The sequence below is a fragment of the Solea senegalensis genome, linkage group LG21 (assembly GCF_019176455.1).
Source record: "Solea senegalensis isolate Sse05_10M linkage group LG21, IFAPA_SoseM_1, whole genome shotgun sequence".
Taxonomy (NCBI): domain Eukaryota; kingdom Metazoa; phylum Chordata; class Actinopteri; order Pleuronectiformes; family Soleidae; genus Solea; species Solea senegalensis.
In genome coordinates, this window is record NC_058040.1 from 1,113,956 (window position 1) to 1,141,868 (window position 27,913).

Genomic DNA, 27,913 nt, shown 5'->3' on the forward strand with positions numbered 1-27,913 from the left:
TACATCGGGCGATAGGCGGGGTACACCCTGGAAAATTCCACTACACCACCGTGTAACCCTAATAAGTTATATTAAAGTAGTAAATTAAATTAAAATTGTTTTAATTTAATTTAATTTTAATTTAATTTAATTTAAAATCATAATTGTAAATTAAATTGTAGTATAGCAAATGGTGTATTTATTGCAGTAATAGTACATTTAGATTCACATATTTGCTTCACACTCCATACCAGATGGTGGCAGTAATGCGCCAAACCGTCAACTGTAATAAAACATCAAAAAGAAGAAAGGCCTCGGTGAAAGAAAAAAAACAAAAACATTAGCAGCACGGCGTAGGGGGCGGAGCTCTATCCAGTTCTTGTAATCCATCAATGGTGCGGACGTTTTTGACGGGATGCTGTTCATGGCTCGTGTTTATCTTAGCTGAGTTGTGAAAGTGACCCAGAACAAAGCGAGGATTTGTACCCCGACCCCGACACAGCTGACATTCGCCGTGAGCCTGGAGCATCAGCGGCTGAAGCTGGAGAACGAGGACACTGGGCCTGTGAGCATGACTTCACCTTATGTCACGTTAAAAACTTGCGCTGTGTCCACTTTATACCGCCGTTAGCTCGTGTTTGACAGAAGCTGGCAGTTGTTGGAAAGCTAACATGACACAGAACACTGAGCTACGAGCGTAGCTGTAAGCTAATGTTGTCACTGGAACATAGACTTCCGCATGGCGTCGTTGTTTTAAGGAGTTAATGCGGCGTTTGTTTATTACACTGGGAATTGTTACGCTAGCTACTACGTAATGTACGGCAATCCTCCCGCCCACAGCCCCACCCACGGTACTGTGAACACTTCACTCACTCACCCACTCACCCACTGACTCACTCACTGACTCACTGACTGTCCATCACTTCATCAGGTGTCATGATACAATGTTGCCACTTTGATCCCATGATCTATAATTATAACAGGCTCCAGACTAGAGAGGCTATTATGTCTTTGAAGTTATAAAAGACGGTTGGACATTAAAGGTTCAGTGTGTAATATTATTACTTAACATGATACCCATGAAAATGCTTTACAGTTGCTCAGTGGTAGAGCGAATCGTCTTTCAACTTGGATTGTGGGTTCAATTCCTGGCTCCGCGAGTCTGCATGCCGATGTGTCCTTGGGCAAGACACTTAACCCCACGTTGCTCCTGACGGCTGTGAGTGGGTATGAAAGATGAGTGATAGAAAATGTGCTGCACATAGATGCGCTGTATGAAAGTGTGAGTGAATGGGTGAATGGCAGAACTGTAGCTCTGAGTGGTCATCTATAAAAATACAGACCATTTAGTATTTATAGAGCTGTATGGCAACGCTATGTTTCTACAGCGGCCGAAACAGCCATGCGCTTTAATCAGATCGGGGACACCAAGTCTGACTCCAGTCCGACTAAGCTTATCAGTAATCAGACTATGAATCGCATTATCCAGGTATGCTAGTCTGACTAAGACTAGTAAGATTTTAGTCTGACTAACATGTTTACATGACAAGAAAACTGAATTATTGTCTTAGACTGACTAAAATCAGACATTTAACATGAATGTAAACACACTGTGAGAGTGGAGGAGAAAGTGTGAAAGTGTTTACATCCTTCCTGGTATGTGAAGGTATGTGACCGCCACTAATTCTTACACATTGTCAGTTAAGACAAGAATGATATAAAATGAATAAAACAGTCAATAAAATCTTGACTTGTCAGTCTCATATTCTCAGACAGGTTGTGACAGAGTGAGGGCCTGGATAGAATAAGCTTGGGCCCCTTGATGCTCAGCCTAGATTCAGGAACGTTAGGTCAGTAAGTTTTTGGTTGAGGGCCTCGTATTATGACCAGGTGAAAGAAGATCAGAAAAGGAGTGATTTGTGTACTTTTATTAAGCAAACCTTTATTCTGGATCAAATTTGATCTAAAAAGGTTGTTGCAGCACTCAACCAGATTTGTCTAAATTTTCACCCGATCCTATTCTGAATTGATCAAATGACATTTTCACCAGACACTTTTCTCACTGCAGGGAGCACCCTCATCGTTTTCCAATCTGTCTGCCTGTGGTTGGGAGCCACTCTGATAGTGTAGTGCAGGAGGAGGAGAAGGAGGAAGAGGAGGAGGAGGAGGAGGGAAACGCAGCAGAGAGAGAGAGACTGCAGAACAACTCCCAGAATGCCTCTGTTCTTCAGGAAGAAGAAGCCCAGCGATGACTCTCAGAAGAGACTGGAATATCAGCTGTGCCGGGTAAGAGGAATGCAGTTAAGTGTGAGTGTTCACCAGATAACCTTTAGTCCTTTCCTCACATAATCATACTGCTCAGGCCTGACATGATAAGGGTTCTTTTTTTAATTCCTGAAAACTGTATGGGGAAGCTTTTTTTTCTATTATTAAATGTTGTGTTCATGGAAGAACCATTCACGTGAACAGATTTAAGAGAATTGACATTTTTATTTCTCTGGTACAAACATAAAGAAAGACATTTCAACCCAAATTGCTTCCATGTAAAAGTGAAAAAGTTCTGCATTTATCTGCTCTGTCTGAATGTGTGTGCATGCAAAACTATACTGGAAAGTGCTTTGAGTAGTCATCAGGTCTAGAAAGACATTATATGAATCAGGCCATTGAATGGTCAATGGCTGGTTAATTTTTTTTAATTGTCATACTGACTCACAGGTGACACATGTGTCAATGCTTCAGCTTACAAAAATAGCAGAATTCCCTTTCCACTTAGCAGAGCTAGAATCTCTGAATGCTTGAAGTGAATCTTTTTAACGAGACAATTACATGTCAAAAAAAAGAGGATATGTATTTTAAACACACCCTAACTGTATTTCCCTGTTGTTCAGTCTAAGGAGGCAGGTGCTGATGACATTCTGGACATCTCAGACTGTGAGCTGTCAGAGGTGAGTATGGAACTGTGAACACTAGTGAGACAAGTCTTACTAATGACTATAAAATGTCCTGCTTGCACTTGTAATATTAATAGTGTTGTCCTCTCACACTTTTAAGCCTTTGATGTGTTTTAGAGGAGGGTGATTACAATTTGAAACACTTGCATCAGCGCCGGCCCTCACTTTCATTGTGCCAGGGGGTTTCGTGTGCGTGCCCTCTGCAGTGTACATTGTAATGAAACATCAAACGGATGAATACTTGTACCCAGCACTTTTCAAACCACACTCAAGCTGATGGTTATTGTCCCCAGCACTTTTAAGAACAAAGTGACGCCCATGGATCAGTACAACAGAGAATGACATTTTAGGTCTTCTCTCCTGCAGGTTCCCTCATGTGCCTTTTCCATTTGCAAGGTGCTTCAGAAGAAGGTAAGGATGCACTGCAAATTAACAGATTCTTACTTATAGGCCTGTAATCAACCAAAGAAATTCTTGGTCGACTGAAGCCCTGAAATTTCGACTCAAAATCGACTAGGTGGGTGATTTTACAAGTGGCCTGCAAATCACTGGTCATAACATAATCTCACATTGGCTTTCCTCTGATGATGAAAGAGCTACATAATTAAGGAAAAGGAAAGGAAATCATCTTTATTTGTCATTATACAACCGAAATTGCACAACGGAATTTGGAGGTCAGATGGAGGGTTGATCAGAGCCCCTGTGACAAGGGACAAATGTGTCTAACATTCTAACGTGCATATTCACCTGCGAAATCTGTCTATACTGATCACTAATTACCTGTGTGCATTGTTAAATATCCCTGTTGGAACAGTGGGCAGATAGAAATGTCCTCTCTTGCTCCCTCACAGGTATTTATCCTCCATAGCAACGAGCTAAGGTCACTGCTGCCCAAAGGATGTGATGTCAGTACTCTCACCACTTTAAAGGTAAAACAAACTGTGTTGATTGGAAGTACATTACATGCATGTTTCAGACTATGTTGTTTGTTGTAGCAAAGTCCTCATATTTCATAGTTGGCCTTTGAGCAATTTGTTGCTCATGATGCATAAGAATGTAAAGGAGCAATATGCAACATTCATGCAGAGCATCTGTGTGGCTTGTGTGTCTCCAAAGGTTTTGGATCTACATGAGAATAAGATCGTGGCACTCCCAGAGGACATCGGAAAGCTGAGATCACTACAGGTGAACCCTTCTGAACTTGACTCATGACACAGAGTGACAATTACAATGTTACTCATCATGGGCTTGTGTCTATTTTACATCCTGTCAGATTCTGAATGTGGAGAAGAACCGTTTAAAGACCCTTCCGGATTCAATTGGGGATCTGCAGCTTCTGCAGACACTGAATTTGAAGGGTATGCTGCCAAGTGCCTGGACACCTCTCTGTCCTCTCACAAGGAAAATGACAGTGGTGATCTCATTTCTAATCTAAATTCATTGTGTATGTAATAGGTAACCATCTCAGCGACCTGCCGTCATCAGTCGGCTCTTTGAAGAGCTTGCGCACCCTGGACCTGAGTGACAACAACATTGTCCAGCTCCCCAAATCACTGGCCTGTATCCGTACCCTCGAGGTTTGTGTCCCTGGATACTTATTCAGAAAGCTCTTGAGAATTGACCTGTGACAAGGAGCTTGTAGTTGGTAGTTTTGCTGGTATGAGGGTTGGGCGATATGGAAAAACCCTAACCCAAACCCAGTCACCGATTCCGGATATATTTGGTCCAATCGGCCAACCCTACTGTGTATTTCTTTACTTTTGCTGCAAAACATTTGCTTTTACTTCAAAAAGGATGAACATTATTCATGTCGTACCTTTACTGTCGTTGTGTGATATAATGACTTGCATGAGCTGTTTATCTGTGAGTGAGCTGTAGGTCAAGTGTTGACATGGTCCTTTTGTGTGTCTGTTGTGACAGAGCTTAACACTTGATGCTGCTGAGATGACCTACCCCCCTGCATCTGTGTGTGCAGAGGGCACAGAGAGCATCCAACGCTTCCTCTGCACAGGTGAGCATTTATACAAGCATACAAACACCACAGACACCTGTGGACACCTGACCCAAGGCCTTTGGGACTCATGTATCAGGATTCTGCCAACCTAAAACGTAATAATAAAATTATTATAAGTAAATACGATTGGGAATATTCTGAATTCACTATACTGCATGTTGAACTGTTGACTTAATATTTATTTATACAATTACATTTGGCTTTAGCAATATACAAAAAACATTAATCATTTTCAGTGGAAATAAGGAATTATCCTAAGTGGATATGAACATGCACTTAGGATAATCCCTGCTCTTGAGAATTCCTGTTGCTGATGCACTCCTTTGAGCTATAGCAGGTTCACGGCCCTCTTTATGAAAACAGCAAAGATGTAGATTGTTTCCGTTTCGTGCCGTTTCACGCTCTGTCCCTCTTGTTGATCGCTCATCTTTGACAGCGTGTGAATGGGAGGATGGGCTGTCTCTGAGCTGACTGATCAGAGAGATGTGACCTATCGTGATACATTGTGCAGCCCTGTTGCATGTTAGAAAGTCTTTATCCACTGCTGCCTCCATCAGTAATATAAGTATAAGTCAAATGTGTTATTTTGTGATTAATGTTGTTTGGTGGCACAAACTTAACAAACATTCAGTTCTAGACACTCATGTGGATGATAAAGTAGACAATGAATGAATGAATGAAATGCTGTCCAATAGCAATATAAATCAGTACACACACACACATGCCGATGTGTCCTTGGGCAAAACACTTAACTCGATGTTGCTCCTGGCGGCTGTGCTGGCAGCAGGTGAATACGTATGAAAGACAGTGACATAGAAGCACTGTAGTTTGAATGGTCATCAAGACTAGAAGAGTGCTGTACAAATGCAGACAGGCACATTTCAAAAATCACTTTAACATCCGGAGCCTTTTCACCAAACAAAATATCGGTGCATATGAAAAACTTCTGGTGAATTCCTTGGTTGATGTGTTTTACAGAGCTGGGAGAAGAATACTGTCCTCCGTCCCAGTATCTGCTGCCAGTGCTGGAGAGTGACTGTGGACATCAGAACTGTGACCAGTGGGATGGTGCAGAGGAGGCTTGGCAGGTACAACAGGTGACACGTTAGCAGAGAGCTGCTTTACGTTTCTGCATGTGCATACATGTCTGTGCTTCCTCTTTTGACCAAAACAAGAGTGCACCACTAACAGGACCCACCGTGGTGTATAGTCTCATGTGGACTGACACCGGAGTTCTGTTCCCTTGCACACCAGACCCTGTACATCATGTGTGTAAGGCTCATTACAACTGTAGAGATGCTTAAATGGACACAGTTTAAAGGTCTAATATGCAATACTTGGGCACCAGTAACAACAGTCAGTGCTAGAAAGCTATCGGGCCTTTTCTTGGTGGTCACCAATGAAAGCAGACTTGTTACGTAATGTGTGCACCAAGTTATTTTTGAGTGCAGGAGGAGAAGGGCTAGCTCCGAGTAATATTTGAGCTCCAGCTCAGAAATCCCAGCCCAATATTAAACCGGGTTTTACGTCTCCCTGTGACTCCAGAGAGTCAACTTCAGCTGGATGCTGTGCACTACATTCTATCTCTACTAAGCTTGTTACTTGTTACTGTGTTCAGGTGGAACTTCTCAACGCATAATCACAACATACACATTGAATACAATATATCCTTGAACTCGTTTTCAGAAACCTTTGTGTCAGCAGGCCGTGAATATGATTGTGCTTGTCTTGTGAACAATGTAAACAGTGCAGCATATCTACATACAGGGTACTCGAACACAACACCTAGCTACCCTAACCAAGGCTGGATGATATTTACACCAGTAATATTTGTTTCATGATGTCTTGTGATGCTGAATCTTGCGTGTTTCTGTTTCTGTTGTTCTGTCCTCACTATTGCAGAATAAATTCAGTGACTACGAGAAGAGAAAGGTATGTAGTCTGCAGTCGGCCAATGCTTTCACGATGTGATTTCACTCCTAATATTCTGCAAAATAAAGTTGATGTCACTTTGTAAACCGCTCAGTACTCACACCAAAGTCCAGAGAGAAAATCGGCGAGTTTTCCTCACACAGGAGTTGTTGATCCGCTGTTGTCTCCATCAGTAATTGAAATTATTTGGTGTTATTTGGTGACATCAGTGTTTGAAATCCTGTCTTCGGATTTCACTAAATGACACAAACTAACCAAACAAAGCCGCAGTAATCCAGCAGCTCCTGGGTCTATGCAAGCTAAGAACATTGTTACGTCCAGCCAGGAGAGATGGAGTGAACATATTATATGGTTGGACTTGAGCAGGACTTGCATCAGCCACTCTCTTCTGACTCTCACTCTTCTTCATCCTTCAGGTACAGAAGCAGCAAGAGAAACTGGCTTTTGAACGACACTTGGTAGAAAGGCAAAATGAACACACCCAGCTTGTGCTCATGAACGTGTCCCGCAAGGAGAACATTCTAAACTCAGTTCGACAGGTAAACAGATGCTCATGCAGGATTGGCTGTTTATGAGACCAACTGTAGTCATGTTGAAAATGTGCCTGTTGCTTTTGGGTTTTACCGTGAAAAAGAAGCCTCGCCGTGGCTGCAAGGACAAGGAAAACGTCATAGAGCAAAAAAAAACATTTAAACTTTATTTAAAATCGAATATTATTAGGTTAAAATCTAACATTAGTTTAAAATCTAACATTATTAGGTTAAAATCTAACATTATTAGGTTAAAATCTAACATTATTAGGTTAAAGTCTAACATTATTAGTTTAAAATCTAACTACAAACACAGTGTTTGTTTTTGTATTGTTTTTTTGTTTTTTTACATACATCTTTTCTAATTCTTTGAGACACACATGATCGTTCCTTTGCAAATATGCTATTTGCTTTTCCTTTTTTCACTGATGCAAAGCTGCAGTTTAGTTTTTGCTTTCTTCTAAAACAAAAACTATAATGTCAGTAAGAGCTATGGGAGAGGTTTTAGCCATTAGTGGGCATCACTGGATAATTGTGCATCACTGCAGTGACAGCACATAATTGACTGTAGCCACATAGCCAGTGTTTTGATTTTCCAGCTGCTAGAAGCTGCAGCTTGACTACAAAGGTTTTGGAGGATAAATAATTTAAAACTCGTATTTAAATAACCTGAAAAGCAAATGCAGAGTTCCTCCTCTTTTATAAGAAAAAGTGTCTCGAGAACATGAAATTGTTATAATTTAGTTGGTAAACGCCAACTAAACGGCATTATTTTTTATAATAGTCATTATTTTTTTGTTTTATTGTGGAACGCTAGTTTCCATTGGTATGTCCATTGGCATGGTTACACTGTGTGTAACCATGCACAGAGACAGTTTAATGTAAGCATTTGTAATCTGTCAATTGTAGGAGAACAAGCGCCTCGAGCACGGAGTCAGCCAGCAGCAGAGGGCTCAGGAGGCCGACAGGCTTCTACTGCTGGAGAAGGTCCGACAGGCTGAAGACAACATCAGCAGCCGCATCAGCAACATGCTGATGGATAACCACCGGTAGGGTATTACACAGCTGTGTGTGGTTATAAATGGAAGGTGTGTGCATTCATGGATGCATCTTTTTTCAGGCAGAAAAAGAGCACAGAGTTTCTTCAAGCCATGGAGGAGGAACGGTGAGTGGACAGATCCCTGAGCCATAACTGCCTGATCTATAATAGCAGAGATACAGTATGGAGTGCTTCGGTTCATGCACAGAGGCAATTATTGTCCACTTATCAGACTGAGTCTGTTTATAGAGCATTTTCCATATTAGAGACACACAGTGTTTTCCAGGGCATGAATAACAAAGATGCTGTAACTGAACTGAGCTGACGTTGGCTTCTAGTACATTAGAAGAAGAAGTATTGTTAGCGTTAGCGCTTTACAAACTTCACTTTCCACTCGGAAAAGGCTGTCTTACTGCAGTCGCCACCATACTCTTAAAATACTCTTTCTGAAATGAGTGAGAGTGAGTGTCCACTGTGGACGTTAGTGTCAGAAGTGTCCTCACTTTCCCAGTGAGAGTGAGTGTCCACTGTGGACGTTAGTGTCAGAAGTGTCCTCACTTTCCCAGTGAGAGTGAGTGTCCACTGTGGACGTTAGTGTCAGAAGTGTCCTTCTGACACTAGTGTCCACTGTGGACGTTAGTGTCAGAAGTGTCCTCACTTTCCTAGTAAAAGTGAGTGTCCACTGTGGACGTTAGTGTCAGAAGTGTCCTCACTTTCCCAGTGAGAGTGAGTGTCCACTGTGGACGTTAGTGTCAGAAGTGTCCTCACTTTCCTCACTTGTCCCAAGTGAGAAGTGTCCTTCTGACACTAGTGTCCACTGTGGACGTTAGTGTCAGAAGTGTCCTCACTTTCCTAGTAAAAGTGAGTGTCCACTGTGGACGTTAGTGTCAGAAGTGTCCTCACTTTCCCAGTGAGAGTGAGTGTCCACTGTGGACGTTAGTGTCAGAAGTGTCCTCACTTTCCCAGTGAGAGTGAGTGTCCACTGTGGACGTCAGCACGTCCTTTTGCTGTAAAAGTCAGAAAACAATAAAGATGCCATGGACTCTGTCACATCACAGGATCTCTATGGAGCATCTGACTGCCATCACACAGGAAGAAGCTAATTCACTGAGGGAGAGGGAGGTGGCAGGTGAGTAGTATGAGCAACATGACGATGGAACAATATCTTCTTACACCCTTGTTTTGCAGCATTTGATACGTTTTATGTTCAAAATCCAGTAATGACCAAACTCTGCTTTCAGCATTGATTTGTTCTTCTCTGTCTCACTGCACATATATGTATATACTTTAGAGCTGCAACTAATGATTATTTTAGTAATCAATTAATCTGTCGATTATTTTCTCGATTAATCGGTTGGTCCATAAAATATCAGAAAACCTTAAAAAATCTTATTTGTTCATCAAAACCTGGAAATGATGATGTTCTCAAATGTCTTGTTTTGTCCACAAACCAAAATAATTGACTTTCAATGATTTGTTTGTTATTCAGAGCAAAGAAATGAAGAAAATATTCACGTTTAAGAAGCTTAAACAATCGGAAATCTTGTTTTAATCATGGAAAAAAAGCTTCAAACCGATTAATCGATTATCAAAATAGTTTTCGATTAATTTAGTAATTGATTACTAAATTAATTGTTTCAGCTCTAATATACTTTACTGTAATAACTCACCATTCTTCTTCCTTCACTTACTGTTTTTAATCCACCTCTCTCCCATGTGTGTGTGTGTGAAGGGGCCATGCAGGCCATGCTGTCGTACAGCTGTGCTATGAACCTCCTCCAGGAAGCCAGTGACAGTCGCAGACAGAGCCTGGTGTCTGAGGCTTGCAGGAGGTTAATCTCACACACACACACACACACACACACACAGAATGAGCTTCATATATACAGAGCAAGTTATTAATATAAATGAAGTTGTGTGTGATCAAGTGAAATGACACAGTGAATTTGTAAACCAGCTGCAAGTGTGTCAGTATTTAGGAAGCAACGCATTTCTATAGATAAACTACATATATATGGATATGTATATATATATACACACATATATGTATATACTACATATATATATATATATATATATATATATATATATATATATATATATATATATATATATGTATATGTATATATATGTATATGTATATATATACATATAGTATGTGTATATACTATAGACCAGCCACAAGCAGGTGCTCTTTGGAAGATTTCTGACACAGTAGTCAAAAGAATAATCACAAGAGTTTTCCACGAGCTTCAGAAATCGTCTGCATGAGCGGGTGCAAAACAATAAGAGGAGAAAGTGAAAGAGGGAGGTGAGGTAGAGATGGGAAAGCGAGACCAGGATCAGGTGCATGCAGTTATAGGTTTGAGACCAGACCGTTCTGAATCAGTTATGACGTGTTCATAGTACTACAGTGTCATTTACACAAAGAAGAAGATTATACCAATATCAATAATGACAGTACTGCCATTGCTACTGATATGAGGACTATGTTGTAACGCTGGTGTGTTGATTCCTCCTCCCCTGTTTGTGAACAGCATGGAGACTTTGGACAAGAAGTTTGACAAAATGCTGTCCCTCCAAGCTTTGGACAAATCTAAAGCCATTGCCCAAATATTGCAGGAGGTAAGTGACAGTTGTGAAGTTTGAGGTCATCATTGTTAAAGAAATGTTCAGAAGGTGTGACGCAGACCGAGTTTCAGCTGCCAGGCTCCGTGACCTGTCATGACCTCTGATGACCTCTGATTATTTTATAGGAGGAGATGCAGAAAGCCGCGTTTGAGGCTTTGCAGCTGCAGAAAGATGCTGTACACGGCTACATCCGCAACCAGGTGTGTGTGTGTGTGTGGGTGGGTGGAAACGGGCGGGGTCAGGGAGGCTCCAGTCCCTTTACAGCTGGCATCAGAATGTGTTTTCTGTCAACATCATAGAAAAAGTCTTAAACGATTTAAATACAGACCATTATTGACATTATTTAGCATTTCTTTCTTCTGTAGCGTGTGCACATGTCATTCAGTTTTACCCTCAGTCCTAATAAACAGCATCCTCATTAGACACATAAAACCTGCTGTAATCTTCCTGTCTCTTCTCATCTTCATGTTTGCTCCTCAAACGCCGCAGATTAAGATCATTGAGGGCGAGTTAAAGCAGTTGACGAAACTGGAGATTAAAAAACGTAATCTGGATGCTGAGAACCTGCAGGTGGGTGTCACGGCGTTCTCTCTCACTCTTCCTACATTTACCTGGATTTATTATTACTATATTACAGTATTTGATTTTTCCATGTCATTGCTCCATAGCAACAGTATCCCATGATGCATGCTGTTATTAAAGATAACAATCAGAATGAAAAGCTTAATGCATACATTGCACGTTAAACAGAGTGATGATTATAATTATGATTTGAGTCACTTGAGAGGCAGGCTCGTGTTGGCTTGTACTAATGAAAGTGTGTTGGATGGTGTGTGTGTGTATGGGTGTGCAGGAGGTTCTGGTGGAGCAACGCACAGCTCTGAGTGATTTGTTGCAGCAGCTGCTGAAGCAGAGGGACCAGAGAGAGGAGGAGCTGCAGCAGATTCTGGTGAGGAAAACCGTGGTCCGCACTGTGGACTACATGTCTAAAGTCAGACCTTATGAGGGGTGACCTCAGGCCGGGCCAGTCTGGCAGTGATATTTACAGAGAAGCAACGTTCTCCACGTGGAGACGATGGAGAGGAAGAACAGGACGAAACCTAAAGGAGAAGCAAGGTCCACGACCTCTGTGAATCAGGCCCCTCCGTGTCCCACTTATGTTGTATGGTAACAGGGTGTGCCGTGTTCTAGAGTTCTGGACGTCTCTCCAAAGGAACATGTTATTATGTCAAGGCATTGTAATGGAAAACAGAATTTGAGTTTGATCAGGTGCCTCTCGGTAGCGCTGTGGCTGCACCTGTACATCTGTGTTTACATGTCTTAAAGGAGGGACACACCTGTGATGTTTGATGAAGAGTAAAAGTGTGTGCAGCTGAGCAGTGAAGTGTTTGACAGAGAATCATCAACATTCAGTATCTTTTCACCTCAAACGTCTTCAGATGGAAATCTGATGTCTCTGAAGTATGACAAAAGCATGACGGTAAAAAGGCTCAACCACTTGTGATGTTTTGATCCGTGTGTGTAAACCTTGGCCCGAGGACTGTAATTCAAGCGCAGGACGATCCTTTGAGCCACATGCATGACCTACAAACATGGTGGAGAAAAAGCTGTTGATTTTCATGAAGAAGAGGAGCAAACATTCCATTTTCAAAAGGGTTTCAATAATTAATGACTGTCTTTAGGCTGCGTTGAAGATGGAGGTTGAGCACTTTGGAGGTTGTCTTTTGATTTGTGTGTTTGTCAGCGTCACTGTTTCAGCTCGTGCTTTCCTTCATCACATCATGAGTTGCATTAACACACGCGTTCATGTTCGCATGCACCCACATCTGAACTGCACGTTAATGACTGTCCCCGTCATCCTCGTCACATGACACCGGTAACAGTTGTTTGTGTTTTACAGGCCGAGTTGGAGAAGAAGTGCGAGTCCAACCAACAGAATTACTGGATGATCCAGTATCAGAGGCTGCTGGATGCAAAGCCCGTGTCTCTGCGCATGCAGGTGGAGTATAGAGCAGAGAGCACACTGTGTCATTTAAATGAAGTGGGTAACTGTGACGCAGCTCATCTGACCCAGTGTTTATACTTTAGAGCTGAAACAATTCAGCAATTATTACTAAATTAATTGACAACTATATTGATTTTTCATGATTTCTTTGCTCTGATAACAAAGAAATCATTAAAAGTGAATTATTTTGACATTTGAGAACATCATCGTTTCCAGGTTTGACAAACAACGATCAACATTTTTTTAGGTTTCCTGACGTTTTATGGACCAAACAATTAATCGAGAAAATAATCGACAGGTTAATCGATTGTGAAAATGATCGTTAGTTGCAGCTCTATTGTACTTGTCAATCATTTTCAATGACAGAAAGGTTCAACAGTTGTTGGATTTTTATTTTATTATTACCATATCATATTATACAGCAGCAAAAATTATACCGCAAATGCAATATCTGTCACCATGAGCTAGTTTGCTCAAATCCCGCAGCACTTTGTCCTGTAACAGCCGTGTTGTTGCAGGAAGCCGGTGTGGAGAAGGAGCTGATCAACCTGCTGTGCAAACTGTCTGCTCAGCATTATCTGCCCATCCTGGCTCATCATCGCGTAACAGCCGAGGCTCTTCGCCACATGAGCTCCTCTGACCTCAAGAAGGTTTGTGTGCAACTGAATTTATGAATCAGGATTCCAAAACAGAGATAAAGACATGCTGTGGAAACAAATTACAGACTAAAGATTTCATCTTTTCTGTTTCATCTCCTTGTGATAATGGAAGTATCCCACCCTAATCTCTGATGTTGGCTTTGTGCCCTCTGGTGTCAGGTTTAAAAAACACTGAGTGAATGATCATCATGTTCATTTATCTGTTTCCAGCTTGGCATCTGTGAAGTAGGAATCCAGAAAGCTCTTCTGAACTGGGCACAGGATTTCCAACCTAAAGGTACAATAAACACACACACACACACACACTAAATAATAAACACAACACAATCATCGTGTTCATGTGGTAACACACTGGTAATATGGAAAAACAAAGCAAGAGTCAGTGACCACAGTGAGTTACAGGACAGCAACAGCTCTTGACATGTTGTGTATCACTAGTCCACTGTAGCAATATCGAGTCGACTGTCACTAATGGATGTTTTCTCTGTATCTGGGAGAGCAAAGATAGAAACTGTGACCCAAATATAACAAATATAAATCATTACAAGAGCAAATGTGTGCCTAATGTCGCGACTAATGTCTGTAACACCAAACACAATGTGGTATTTCTTTAATTGCCTCTGAACGCGTCTGAACTTAATTAATTGCAGTATTAGTATTAATGCTAAGATTCTTCATCTCATTTGGAGGACAGTGAGAGTATTATTGTATTTCACTGTGTGTGATTGTGTCTTCCAGGAGCTTGTAAGGCTGCTCTGCAGGACAGAGAGGAAGAAGTTTTACCATCAGCTCCACCTCCATCCTCTCCTCCCTCTTTTCCCAGTACTTCAACTGCCCAGTTCCCCAGTCCTCCACTCACCCCAGGCACTCCTGTCACTCCTGCTGCCCCCAGTCCTGTGGAGGGACCGGGCAGCTCAGAGTGTGTGGTCTGCATGGAGACCGAGGTAAGAAAATTCAAAACTATAAAAACATCGAATCTTCTATTATTTATTGTACAAACTACACGGAGAGTGTGAGTGTCTTTATTATAATATATATATATATATATACAAGTATTATAATATAATATTATAATATATATATAAGTAATGACGTGTGAGCTGACTGATACTGTCCTCTCTCCAGTCTCAGGTCATCTTCCTGCCCTGTGGTCATGTCTGCTGCTGTCAGGTGTGCAACAACGCCCTGCAGAACTGCCCCTTGTGTCGCTCCAGTATTTCCCAGCGTGTGCGTGTCTACTATAGCTAGAAGCAGCTGTGCTGCTGCTGCTGCTGCTGCTGCGGCGGCGGCGGCGGCGGCTGCTACAGTGACACACTTGTTTATGCATGTTCATTAAGATGCTGTGATCTAACCGAATTATGTGTTTGAGAAAAGAGGAAAAAAAGCTTTGAGCTGGATTTTGAAGAGCAGAGATACTTTCTTATATAAACTGCTTTATGCTGTATATTTATATAAGTTTAAATAGAAATTTTTAATAAGTCCGTAGCTGCGAAGCCTCTTCTAATTCTGTTCTATTTTTTCATTATAATCTGAAGAGTGCCTTTTTTGAGAAGTTATCCTTCTTGTCTCTTTTGTGTGAGCCAATGTAACATGTGTCCCACATAAACCTAACCACACACACACACACACACACACTAGTGCTAGTGGTCGTTGTTGTTGTCATTGTCGCTGAGGCTTTTCTTCCTTCATATCCAGGTCTTATTTCTCTTTGTTTTTCTCACGTTAAATTAATCAACCTGCCAAAGCACCTGATCTAAAGCTGCTTGGTCATACTAACATTTACTATCTCAATGTTATATTGTAATCATTGTAACACAAATATTTAATGTATGTACACGGCTGAAATAAACAGTTTTGTGTTTAGAAACACAGCTGTTAATGTCTTACATGTAAACTGTGGTTTGATTTGTTCATCAGTGTCACCTAATGAAACCTTCACATGCCAAAATCTGTGATACCTCAAGAATATGAACATTCACGTCTTTATCTCACTGTGAGACAGACTTGTAAACCACTCACTCTCCCACACCAAAGAGACAGTCAGAGAAAATCAGTGATTTCACATCACAGCACAGAAGGACAGCAGCAAAAGTGGTCTACAGGACAGTAGTGAGACCTGCTATGATGTGTATGGTTGCTCTTATTTTAGTTATCACTGGGGAACCACTTCATTCAAGAAAGAAAACACTTGTTTATTCACAGTTAAGCAATTAACTTTACCCCAGACACCAACTCTGGAGTCATTTAAATCTCTGATGAAGCGACACTTGTTCCAGCAGGCTTTTGCCACCTGACTCTTTGTTTTCTTCTCGTTCTCAGTTGTACAGCGACCTTGGGTTTTGTGAAAGGCGCTTTATAAATCCATGTCATTATTATAATTATAATAATGATAATGATAATAATTACAAATCACAAATGATAAGAAAAGGTGAGCTGTCTAAGGCTGAACAACTCAAACTTTGACCAGCTGCAGAGTTTACCTCATTGAATTATTTGGTCTGAAAATGAGTACATGTCATTTCTCACCATCAGAATCTGGATTACCTGCTTATCTAAACCAGGGTGGAAGTAAGAAACAAATTAAACTCACATACTTATTATTTCCTTACATACAAAAATGGGAGTAACAAGTAAACAACAAAATAATATGAATTTATGGAGTATATTATCAAGTATCAGGAAGAACAGAGCAACACTTTTTATCCAGTTGTGTTGAGACTTGGCAGGTCAAAGGTCTTCTCTCCACCCCATCTGTATCTCCTATATATCGTTTTACTACCATCTAGTGGTGAGTTGTGAATTTGGACTAAGCAAAACTAAGTGTGTATTTTTGGGTTTGTTTTGATTCTAGTTCACACGTATGTATATATATATATATGTAGTATAACCTGTGTGATATATATGTATATATGTACCTATATATATATTTTACTTTGGGTTAGGTACACACTTGTACTTTAATTGTACTTTAATCTACTTATTGTAAGTCACTTTGAATAAAAGTGTCTGCTAAATGACATGTAATGTAAAGTAATCTCAAACAGAAAACATTAAATACAGTACGAAGACCTAGACTCCTTGATTTTCAATGATAATTTATATCTTCAGTTGATGACTAACCTCCTCTGATGAACTTGCTACTGGATCCACCAGCGATACAGAGGCTATGGCAGGAAATATGTACTGAAAGAAATGTGATGTTATTTAAAAGACACATTAAACAGACAGGATAATATAACAGGATTTGTGAATTGAAAAATGCATTAACAATCACTAACCAGCTACTTCCAGTGGCCAGTATTAACAGAGCTTAGTAATTGCTGATCCTGTTGATCTGTAACAGGCATAAAAAGAAGTTAAATAATGAAGTTTCTTAGGTTTTCGTATCAATATAATAACCTATATTCTGTGTTTCATTAAGTCAGAAAACATATAAAACCCAAAGTATTGTAATACAAACTGTACACATCCAAGTCAGCCACTTCAAACTCAAGAAAGGTGCAGATCCGTTACAGTCATGAAAACACACCTCACCATGTCATCTGAGCTGTATTACACCTGCTGTGTAAAGACTGAGAATGTAAATACTGTTTCCCATGTTGAACTGGCTGATCAAAGAAATGAGATATAGACAGAAGATACAGAGATAAACAGAGATAAACAGAGACAAAGCACAAATAAAAGATATTAAGCCTTTATTACCCAGTAACAATAAGACCATAGCATGTGTAACTGTTGCGTTCTTTTATGAATGCAGCACACGCAGACTTGATGGTTAAAACATTGTATTAATGTCGTTTAAAGTCTGTATAAAAGTAACTGTTCATGTTGGAACATCTGCTACGTTGGCCGATGCCGCTCCCTCCTTGTCCTCCTGCTCACTGACAGCAAACCCAGTCAACACAGCACGCATGTCCATGTTATCGCGTGCTGTGATTGGTAATCACGTCTGTCAGTCACGCCCTTCTCAAAGCTGATTGGCTGTCTCGGCAGGAAGCGAGTCCGTCTCTCCAGCAGCATTAGCGGCAGTAAGAGCGTCGGCGGCGGCGGCGTAGTGCAGTGTGACGGGGCGTTATTTGTTTTCATGATTAAAACACTAAACAAGGACAAACACACACACGGTTCACCGGAGACGTTTGTGAAGAAGCCTGTCCGTCATGGAGTCCTATGACATTTTAGCTAACCAGCCGGTTGTGATTGATAATGTAAGTATGATGTCATTGATCCACACCCAAACCGAGGCCGCTCACTCACACACCGCTGTGTTAGCTGCGTTAGCTGCGTTAGCTGCGCTCATCATTGTGTTACGGCGAAACAACCGCTTTAGCCTCATTAAACTGTATTTATATTTTATTTATCAGCGCCGCTTTAGTGGCTCCAGACAAATGTTCAGCTAACTGCTAACAGCTCCTCCTGACGTCCCGTCGGTTAGGTTTAGTCAGGCGGTAGCTAACCCGGGGCTAGCTCGTCTAAACGTTAGCTGCAGCTGCATGAACACAAAGATCTGCTGTGACCGAACCATCAACACTCAGCTCAGGATCCTCCATGTACCTGTCCTCGTGCACAAACACAATTAACATGTTTGGATAAACAGTCTTGTTCATTAACAGTGACAACATTCATTTAATGTGTCCAGTGTTTGCTGCTCAGAGAAACTGGATCTCAGTGCAGATTTGCCACTAGGATCAACCAAATCGGATTCAAAGACTTGCCTATCAAAGTCTGTGCTTGCTAAGTTTTACAATATTTTAATAATATTAATAATAATAATACTGTAGATATATCTATCTATACAGATGTATCATTCAAAGAATCAACTGAAACTTTACAAACGTTCACTCTCCTGCATCAAAGTCATAGATAAAACCAGATATTTTGTACCACACAGTAAGTTCAAATGTGTTATTTTGTGACATGCACAGTTTAATCAGTCAATTAGATGGAGCATGGCTCTTGTGGTTGTCATGTTGTCTGAACAAAGCCGTCATATGATTTCCAACAACAATACTGCAGTTTACACCTCGTCTCCTTATACTTTACGGTCAAAGACTGTGGAGGACATTTTGTTGCTTGTGTAGAATGCCAGGTCTGACTCCAGTCTGACTAAGTGTATGCACAGAAGTAATCGGACTATGAATCGCATTATCCAGTTATGTCAGTCCGACTAAGACGAGCTGGATTTTAGTCGGACTAACGTGTTAACATGACATTAAGAAGCACACCTCACCCTTGTTTCTTTTCAAAGAGGGCTTGTATTCCAATATTTAAAAGGTGCTGTTCTCACATCTTGTTGGAACCGTTTTATTGGTGTTCCAAACTGATGTTGGACAAATGTGTGCTGGCTGCAGTTTTCACATGCGTCATCACAACGTCCTGTTGTTTCCGTGTTAAAAGTCTTTCAGCTGAAAACCAAAAGGCATTTTCGGCCGATATGTTTGGGTTTTTTTCAGTGCATCCCTAATGAGGACATCTCTCAGTGTTTCCAACAGAATTTTTTCACTAGTGTTCATGAGGTTGCCACAATGGCATGGCCCATATTCACTCATGTCAAAATACTTTTAAATTATGATCAAATGAGTTTTGTAGCTTTTGATTGTGCATATTATCAGAGCTTGTGTATATCACCAGGGATAATCAATAGTGGCACGTTGACATTAAGGAGCTTGCAAAGTTTTAGCAGTGGAGCTCAATAATCCAGCAGCAGCAGCTTCTGTCTTTACTTGCTGGTGTTCCATCATATTCTGACCTCAGATCTCAACTCCATCACCACTACATTCACTCTACCATTTTGCACATTTTATTTTGATAGGTAATATCATCATAAATGATGTTACCTTAGCGTTCATTTCAGGTCACAACATCTCATCAGCTGTACACCACAGATATAATGTTCTTATATCATCTCACATCGCCAAACAGAGTGACCTCACCTGAATTTAAGTTTAAACAGTCAGACCTTTTTGAATGTTGCCATGAGCAGTCGAGTTTGTAAATGGTCGTCAAAATAAAGAATGTGATTAAATATGACACGTCAAACTTAAACATGTATGTCTCACATACATAACACAACAATAATCTGATTAAGTTTGTTAATGTGCTGTGAATACAAGACTAGCAGCACTAAGGCTTAACACTGTGGATGAAGGAGCCACCAAGTCAGTGTTATTTCTCCAGTTTTTCCTCATTCCACCATCATTGTGGGAAGGTTGGTGTAGGTATTGGTTGTCCTTTACATGGATTATAACCAGTTGAAGTGAGTTAATAAGGAAATATAAATGAATGCAACAGAAAGCGACTTTGTGTCGGCTCAGACAGAGAATATAGGGCTCAGTGTTTCTGTAGCTGTGTGTGTGTGTGTGTGACTGCTGGTGGCCTCAGGTTGTGTCTCATGACCTCCATCTTTCCCACATACTGCCTCAGTTTAAAGCACCACAGCGCTCACTGTGATGTTGGACTAAAATGTCATATCTCTCTCTTTTCTTCAGGGTTCAGGAGTTATCAAGGCAGGTTTTGCTGGTGACCAGATCCCAAAATACTGTTTTCCAAACTAGTAAGTGTTCCTTCACATCTTCCTCCAACACACAGTATGACGGTCATATGTAATGAAAAGGCAATGCTGGTATTTGTGTTTTGTCTGAATAGTTAGTTGATTATTGTATATAAAATGTTGATCGTTGTGAATGTCTAACTGTCTGAGAGGCTTTTGTTTTACAAAGGGTTTTCCTTTTTCCTGCTAATCCTTGTGTTGTGACTGGATGACACCTTTTCACTGAGCATGTGCCTGCCTGTCAAGTTACAAATGCATGTGATGCACAGCACTATTAGTCAGTGCCTCATATACAGTAGCTACACTTATATGATCTATCCCTTTAAGGAACATTGTGGAGAATTTGATTCAGAAAATGATCCAGAACCCAACGAAGACACTGAAAAGTATAGTAGAGAAGAGACAACATCACCACGTCAGCCTGATTCTGGCTTCACTACACTGACAAGAGCCAGTTCAGAATTGTATTGCAAAAGAACGCACCGACCTATCTGACAGAGTTGTCACCTTCATGCTCCAGTCAGAGTGCGTTTCTTTTTTGCTAAAAACCTTTTAATACCAGTTGAGCTTTTATTTTTCTTTCTTATTATTTATATGTTACTGGGTCTTCTTGTTTCTTCTCTCTTTTTATCTGTTGTTTCCATTGTGGGGTTTTTATTCATTTGGTGACTTTCCTTATTGTATTTTATTGCTTCCTTTAAGCAGGTGACGGGCTGTTTAGGTACAGTTGACCTTGTCCTCAGCAGACAGTGACAGAGAAATGATCAAACAACAGATTAAAAGTCGGTGCTTATGTTACAGAAAATCTGATCATCTGTTTTTCTGTGTGTGTTGTTCAGTGTGGGGCGTCCCAAGCATGTACGTGTGATGGCAGGAGCGCTGGAGGGAGACCTCTTCATTGGACCCAAGGCAGAGGTGACACAAACACACACACACACACACACACACACACACACACACACACGCACTAACTGAGCAGGCCAAGCAACTTTTTTTCTAAATGATGAACTAGATATAATCTATTTAATCTTGCAGCGGCATATCACTGCTGCTAGAGTACGAGTGTGTTGTGAAAATGTCACATGATCTTTTATATTCACAGGCTCAGTGTTGCTTTAGAGCGTACTTTTGGGGCGGTGCTTGTTTCAGTTGTGAAGGTTTTTTTTGGGTAACCCTAACCCTTCGTTACGCCACTGTCTGTGGACATTGTTTTTCTAACACACACGTGTTTGTGCAGCATTCGTAGTGAGGACACTCACGGACATACTGCACGGACAAATGCCCAACGCTAACCCTTAACCTAAAACCAAGTCTTAACCCTCAAAAAGCCCTTTAGAGGGGAGACAGAACATAAGGAACATAAAGAAGGTTTTTGGTCCTCACAAAGATACCAAGATACAACGACACACATGTAAACAGCTATTTTAGTGTGTTTTTATGTTCAATAAATGTACACTAAAGATGTAAAAACAGGCTGAACAGGGGAAATCATGGCTGTGTATTGTTTTTTAGACACCCGAGTTTTTGTTTGTTTGGTTTTTTTAAGCGTATAATTTTTTTCACTATTGTTACAAAAAACCCATTAAACTTTTTATGGATGAGCATAAAGAACATCTGTTGATGTTTCAGTCCACTAGATGGTGCCAAGTGCTCACTCTCACTAGAGCTGTGTGAGAATATCACAATATATCATTTCACAAATACTCAGTATTTTACAATATTGTGATAATATTGTGATAATATCATATTGTGTATTCATGTATTCCAAACACGTGTGAGTGTTGATTCCCGCCTCTCTAATGTGTCCTGTCAGGAGCACAGAGGTTTGTTGTCGGTGCGATATCCCATGGAGCACGGGATTGTGAACGACTGGAATGACATGGAGAGGATCTGGCAGTATGTTTATTCCAAGGAGCAGCTGCAGACTTTCTCTGAAGAGGTGAGCGCCTCTGCAGGCTGACTGTGGTCTGACGCTCCAGTGGGTTTAGTACTGACCGTACATCTGTGTGTTTGTTGTCTTTGGCAGCATCCTGTTCTGTTGACTGAGGCTCCCCTCAACCCCAGCAAGAACAGGGAGAAGGCTGCAGAGATTTTCTTTGAGACCTTCAATGTTCCTGCACTCTTCATCTCCATGCAGGCGGTGCTGAGCTTGTAAGAACACCCTCTTCTCTGAGATTACTAAAGACTTCACAGCCAATCAATATACATCCACCGAAGCACATCACCTCACTCAACTTTGTAGCTTTAAGGACATTTACCAAGAAATGACAGTATTACGCTGTGATTAACATTTCCACTCAGTTTCCTTTCAATCTTCTGCCGTCAAACTAAACCGAATAAATGAAAAGGCGCAGGGTTTCAAGACGTGTTCATACTGTTTACACGTTAATAAGCAGCTATTATCAGTGATTATGAAGTGATTACCTGACCGTGCTCTTTCACTGGAAACCTGTGCACGCATTCACGGCATTCATGTGCGTTCCTGCGCCTTTCTGCACCCTCATGGAACGAGTGATTTCTGATTGACTGATAGGTCGCTAATTCAACACAGTTGTATGAATGAACTGTACAGAGCAGTCTGCCTGCATCATGGATTCATAGATTACTGATTTACGTTACGATTACGATTTAAGTTCGATCACTTCTCAGCGTGAAATATGATGCAATGCTACACGTGCGTGTGTTATTTCCACGCTTCGATGCTGGCACGATTAGATCACAGTAGCCACGAACATTAGAGAGTTAGTGTAACGTCCTCAATTTAGTGTAACGGCCCGTTACGGTAAAATGTTGTGTATGCTGGAGTTAATGTGTCGTCTGTTTTATACAGGTACGCCACAGGTCGCACTACTGGGGTTGTTTTGGATTCGGGGGACGGCGTGACCCACGTTGTGCCCATCTACGAGGGCTTTGCCATCCCACATTCGATCATGCGTGTGGACATTGCCGGAAGAGACGTCTCTCGGTACCTGCGTCTGCTGCTGCGCAAAGAAGGCTACAACTTCAACACGTCTGCGGAGTTTGAAGTCGTTCGCACCATCAAAGAGGTAAAAGACGAGAGGCTGTGAAATGATTTCAACAAAGCGAGTGATAACTTCATGTGGTTTTTTTGTGACTTTGCAGAGAGCCTGTTATCTTTCTCTCAACCCCCAAAAAGACGAAACCTTAGAAACAGAGAAGGCTCAGTATGTTCTACCTGACGGAAGCACTTTAAATGTGAGTCAAAGAGTGGAGTCTTGGATTTTTAATAAAGATTAAATATCTCAACATATTTCCATCCTGAAAAAAACCTCTGATTTTCAGATCGGTCCAGCCAGGTTCCGTGCTCCAGAGCTGCTCTTCAGACCTGACCTGATTGGAGATGAAAGCTCGGGGATCCACGAGGTCCTGGCCTATGCTATCCAGAAGTCTGACATGGACCTGCGACGCACGCTATTCTCCACCATAGTGTTGTGTGGAGGATCAACGCTGATTAAAGGTTGGTGTTCAGGGGTTATCATCATGTGTTCACCCTTAAGGAAAAGTTACACATTAAAGGGGTTACAGGTCATTCCCCCACACCAAGGGTTTTACCTAAAATTGGCAATTTTACATCGTGACACACAGGAATAGTTGATCCTCTGCCGCCTCCATCGTGAAGTTTAAGTGTTATTTTGTGACTCTGGAGTTGGGATTTACCTCCGTGATGGTGTCTGTCTCAAATGTGATGGCAGTAGAGCAGCAGCTCCTGTGTTCCCTCTGAGCTCAAACACTGATTTTCTCTATGGACTTTGGTGCGGGAGAGTGAGCAGCTGAAAAGTGCCAAACCTCAGTTCCTCACGTAAAGGCTTTATAGTGGCAAACGTATACTAAGGTACAGAATCACAGAAACTTTTGAGTGTCTTAAATGTGTTCAGTGTCAGCCGTGTTTTCAGTCATGGACATGGACATGGTCATGGTCATGGACATGGACATGGACATGGTCATGGACATGGACATGGACATGGACAGTGTTGTGAGTGACCACAGACAACACTGTCCATGTTGAGACTACAGGAGCACATGTTGCAGGATTCTGCAGATTCTGCTCAGTTACTGTGATGGAATTGGAACTGTTTATAATGGAACTTTTAATCCCTCTTTTCTGGACCTGGTCTGGAAGTCAGGAATTTTGTCTGGAGCTGAAACAATTCATCGATGAATCCATTATTAATCGATTACTAACTTAATCGACGACTATTTTGATAATCGATTCATCGGTTTGAAGTTTTTTTTCATGATTAAAACAGGATTTCTGATTGTTTAAGCTTCTTAAATGTTTCTGATATCAAAGAAATCATTAAAAGTGAATCATTTTGGTTTGTGGACAAAACAAGACATTTGAGAACATCATCATTTCCAGGTTTGACAAACATGTTTTTGTCAGTACAATATAATTTACTGTGAGTCATTCATTCATTCGTTCATGCTTTTATACTAAACAAGAAAGTTGGCTCCCAAGAGTCAAGGTTTTGAAGTTTCATTTTGTTTTCATTGTCTGACTTAAACACTCACACACTGAATTGTTTGAATCTGTAGGTTTTGGAGAGAGATTACTAACTGAAGTCAAGAAGCTCGCGCCCAAAGACGTTAAGATCAAGGTGGGTTTGTCTGTTAGCGCTCACGTTACTCCCTCGTGTTTACTGCCTGTCACTGTGTTTGTGACCCATTGTTGTTGTTGTTGTTGTTGTTTAGATCTCTGCTCCTCAGGAGAGGCTGTACTCCACATGGATCGGGTAAGGATGAACTTTTCATCGTTTCATTGAGTGACATGTGACTGAAAGTGTCTGGAATATTTTTACATCAAAGAAGAAATCAACATGGCTTTGTGTGTTGGGGCGACAGTAGCTCAGAGGTAGAGTCAGTCATTTTTAACTTGAAGGTGGTGAGTTCCATTGTGTATTAAAGGTAGAAAATATGCTGCACACAGACATATGACGGCGTGAGTGAACGGATGAATCACAAAACTGTACAGTACTGTAAAACTGTACTGTTTAACTGTACTGTAAAACTGTACTGTAAAACTGTACTGTAAAACTGTACTGTTTAACTGTACTGTTTAACTGTACTGTAAAACTGTACTGTTTAACTGTACTGTAAAACTGTACTGTAAAACTGTACTGTAAAACTGTACTGTTTAACTGTACTGTTTAACTGTACTGTAAAACTGTACTGTTTAACTGTACTGTAAAACTGTACTGTAAAACTGTACTGTTTAACTGTACAGCTATTGTACAGCTACTGTAACAGCTTTGAGTGTTTTTATGATCAATCAAAAAAATCATCGTCACCATCGTGTTTATGACACTGTGGTTTGGTGGTAAAGATAGTAATGATGATAAAGTTAGTAATGATGGTAAAGTTAGTAATGATGGTAAAGTTAGTACAGTTAGTAATGATGACTAAGTTAGTAATGATGGTAAAGGTGGTAAAGTTAGTAATGATGATAAAGTTAGTAATGATGGTAAAGTTAGTAATGATGGTAAAGTTAGTAATGATGATAAAGTTAGTAATGATGATAAAGATAAAGAGTAAAGGTGGTAAAGTTAGTAATGGTGGTAAAGGATGGTAAAAGATGATAAAATTAGTAAAGGTGGTAAAGTTAGTAATGGGGGTAAAGTAAGTGATGATGGTGAAGTTAGTAATGGTGGTAAAGTTAGTGATGATGGTGAAGTTAGTAAATGGGGGTAAAGTTAGTAATGGTGGTAAAGTTAGTAATGGTGGTAAAGTTAGTAATGATGATAAAGTTAGTAATGGTGATAAAGTTAGTGATAATGGTGAAGTTAGTAAATGGGAGTAAAGTTAGTAATGGTGGTAAAGTTAGTAATGGGAGTAAAGTTAGTAATGGTGACTGTTCTCCCTCCCGACAGTGGCTCAATCCTGGCATCACTGGACACCTTTAAAAAGATGTGGGTGTCGAAGCGGGAATATGAAGAAGACAGAGCTCGTGCCATCCACAGGAAGACTTTCTAGTTTTTTTTTTCTTACTTCCTCCTCCTCCTCCATCATACTGTCAGAGACTCCTCTACTCCTGCTATCTTCTTTTAAACCACTGTCAGTCTACAGCTTCGCCTCCCGTTCTCCCTCCATCCCTCCCCCACTCACCCAGACACACCCCTTCTCTTCCCCCCTTCTCCTTCCTCATGCTGTTGGCTGAAAGTGAAACACCCTCATCACATAGCAAACATTCACAGTGACGGGGCGTCAGAGGGCAGTGAGTAGTTCTGTGGACTCATTCTGTCCTTTAGTCCACATCCATGTTTTGTATCTCTCGCCTGAAAAAACCCTGAAAGGTGAAGAATATAATGAAATGTTAATAAACTGAATTTTTTTTTTTTTTGTTTTGCTACTTCCATTCCAAACCGAAGATTTTGATTTTATGTCCATTTTGTTGGATTTCTTTGAAAGGTTCTGACAAGGATTAGCTCATGCACAACAGAACAAAGGTTTGATGGATTACAGCAGCATATAGTGCTAGTTAGATAAAGATTACCACTGTATTATAGACATATAACTGGCCTCATCTGCACAGCTCCTTAATGTGGGTAATTTATCATTCAAGTGACTGAGCTGAAGTCTGCTGTGGTTATATTCTGTGTGTCAGCGAGGAAAAGGACAGTGCCGTCATTTTATTGTCTCTTCATCGTTTGTTGTGTCTCTGCTAAAAAATTAATTTAAAAACTCAAACGTCTCTTTTCTTTCTTCTGCGTTTACAGCAATGTGTCCGACCGGACTCGTGTCATCGTAGATGTAAAGTCTTCTCTCATGGAAAGTAGTCAAACGTAAACTTTACAGATGTGGTTTCAAACACCACATCTGTACCACATCTTTTGGGCCTTTTTCTCTGTGGAGTTTGTCGGTTTCTCCCCGTGTGACACTTTAAATGAGAGCGGGAGTGGTTGTTTGTCCTGCAGTGGACTGGTGACCTGTCCATGGTGTGACCCCGCCCAAACCACATAAAGCGGTAGTCGATGAATGAATGAATGATAGATAGATAATTGTTGTAAATGTCACTGTGTTAGCAGCAGGGCTTTCACAAACACAGAGAAACAGCAAATGGACTTTTGGGTTTTTACTGCGTCTCTGTGTTTGTGTTGTCCCTCGACTGAAGTATTAAATTAGACTCGTTTTTGGAATCACTTTATCACATTTTCACACAAGTCACTGCTAATCAACAAGTCCGGGGCCGATGACTTGTGTTCTCTCTTCAAAGATTCGGCCCACTGAGACCCACTGAGACCCACTGATGCACCACAGAAGTCTGTGTCCACTCCCAGACATTCAGGGTCCAGGTCGGGTTTTTCTCCGGTTCAGAACTGAAGTCAATCAAGAAGAAAATCAGGTTTTTCAGTCTCCGGTCAGTCATGGAGAACTCACATCAAGTGCAAACAATAATGATCACTGAAGATAAATCAAATATGAAACCAGAATATTCTCTGGTCTTCAGGTTTAACAATAAAGAGTGAAAGCAGCTTGAAAAAAGCCGATGATTCCTTCTGTTCTCCCGCTCTCCTCGTCACGTCCACGCGCGTGTCCGCCTCACGCCGACCGCGTCAGCTGCGGCGTCTGCTTTTGGGTGTTTTTATGAAAAGAAAAAAAGCGCGAGAC

At 40.9% G+C, this 27,913-nt stretch overlaps 2 protein-coding genes across 4 annotated transcripts; both read left to right on the forward strand.

Annotated features, from left to right (window-relative positions):
• The first annotated feature begins 320 nt into the window (after positions 1-320).
• lrsam1 (leucine rich repeat and sterile alpha motif containing 1) lies at positions 321-15,623 on the forward strand. Of its 3 annotated transcripts, XM_044012521.1 has the most exons (26): positions 321-544; positions 2,048-2,265; positions 2,868-2,924; positions 3,297-3,341; positions 3,782-3,859; positions 4,047-4,115; positions 4,204-4,288; positions 4,386-4,507; positions 4,851-4,941; positions 5,923-6,041; positions 6,847-6,876; positions 7,293-7,415; positions 8,316-8,455; positions 8,527-8,571; positions 9,504-9,574; positions 10,178-10,277; positions 10,983-11,070; positions 11,202-11,276; positions 11,566-11,646; positions 11,930-12,025; positions 12,977-13,075; positions 13,600-13,731; positions 13,951-14,017; positions 14,479-14,684; positions 14,866-15,001; positions 15,032-15,623. In XM_044012521.1, the coding sequence occupies exons 2-25, from the start codon at positions 2,194-2,196 to the stop codon at positions 14,986-14,988; spliced, it is 2,214 nt and encodes a 737-aa protein (XP_043868456.1). In that variant the 5' UTR covers positions 321-544; positions 2,048-2,193; the 3' UTR covers positions 14,989-15,001; positions 15,032-15,623. The 3 variants fall into 3 exon arrangements, with proteins under 3 accessions (XP_043868456.1, XP_043868455.1, XP_043868457.1); XM_044012520.1 differs by having other exon boundaries at positions 14,866-15,623; XM_044012522.1 differs by having other exon boundaries at positions 5,923-6,032; positions 14,866-15,623.
• Positions 15,624-17,757: 2,134 nt separating this feature from the next.
• Positions 17,758-26,992, forward strand: actr1b (actin related protein 1B). Its single transcript, XM_044012367.1, has 11 exons — positions 17,758-17,945; positions 20,226-20,290; positions 21,127-21,202; positions 22,101-22,226; positions 22,314-22,438; positions 23,118-23,334; positions 23,411-23,503; positions 23,591-23,765; positions 24,845-24,906; positions 25,001-25,041; positions 26,176-26,992. The coding sequence occupies exons 1-11, from the start codon at positions 17,898-17,900 to the stop codon at positions 26,276-26,278; spliced, it is 1,131 nt and encodes a 376-aa protein (XP_043868302.1). The 5' UTR covers positions 17,758-17,897; the 3' UTR covers positions 26,279-26,992.
• The last annotated feature ends 921 nt before the right edge of the window (positions 26,993-27,913 follow it).

Bases quoted from the DNA above. Each gene is read 5' to 3' on its own strand.
- lrsam1 (XM_044012520.1), top strand. From the start codon at position 2,194: ATGCCTCTGTTCTTCAGGAAGAAGAAGCCCAGCGATGACTCTCAGAAG. The intron at 4,289-4,385 runs GTATGCTGCCAA...TGTATGTAATAG, and splicing joins GCAGACACTGAATTTGAAGG to GTAACCATCTCAGCGACCTG. The intron at 4,508-4,850 runs GTTTGTGTCCCT...CTGTTGTGACAG, and splicing joins CCTGTATCCGTACCCTCGAG to AGCTTAACACTTGATGCTGC.
- actr1b (XM_044012367.1), top strand. From the start codon at position 17,898: ATGGAGTCCTATGACATTTTAGCTAACCAGCCGGTTGTGATTGATAAT. The intron at 20,291-21,126 runs GTAAGTGTTCCT...TGTGTTGTTCAG, and splicing joins AAATACTGTTTTCCAAACTA to TGTGGGGCGTCCCAAGCATG. The intron at 25,042-26,175 runs GTAAGGATGAAC...CCCTCCCGACAG, and splicing joins CTGTACTCCACATGGATCGG to TGGCTCAATCCTGGCATCAC.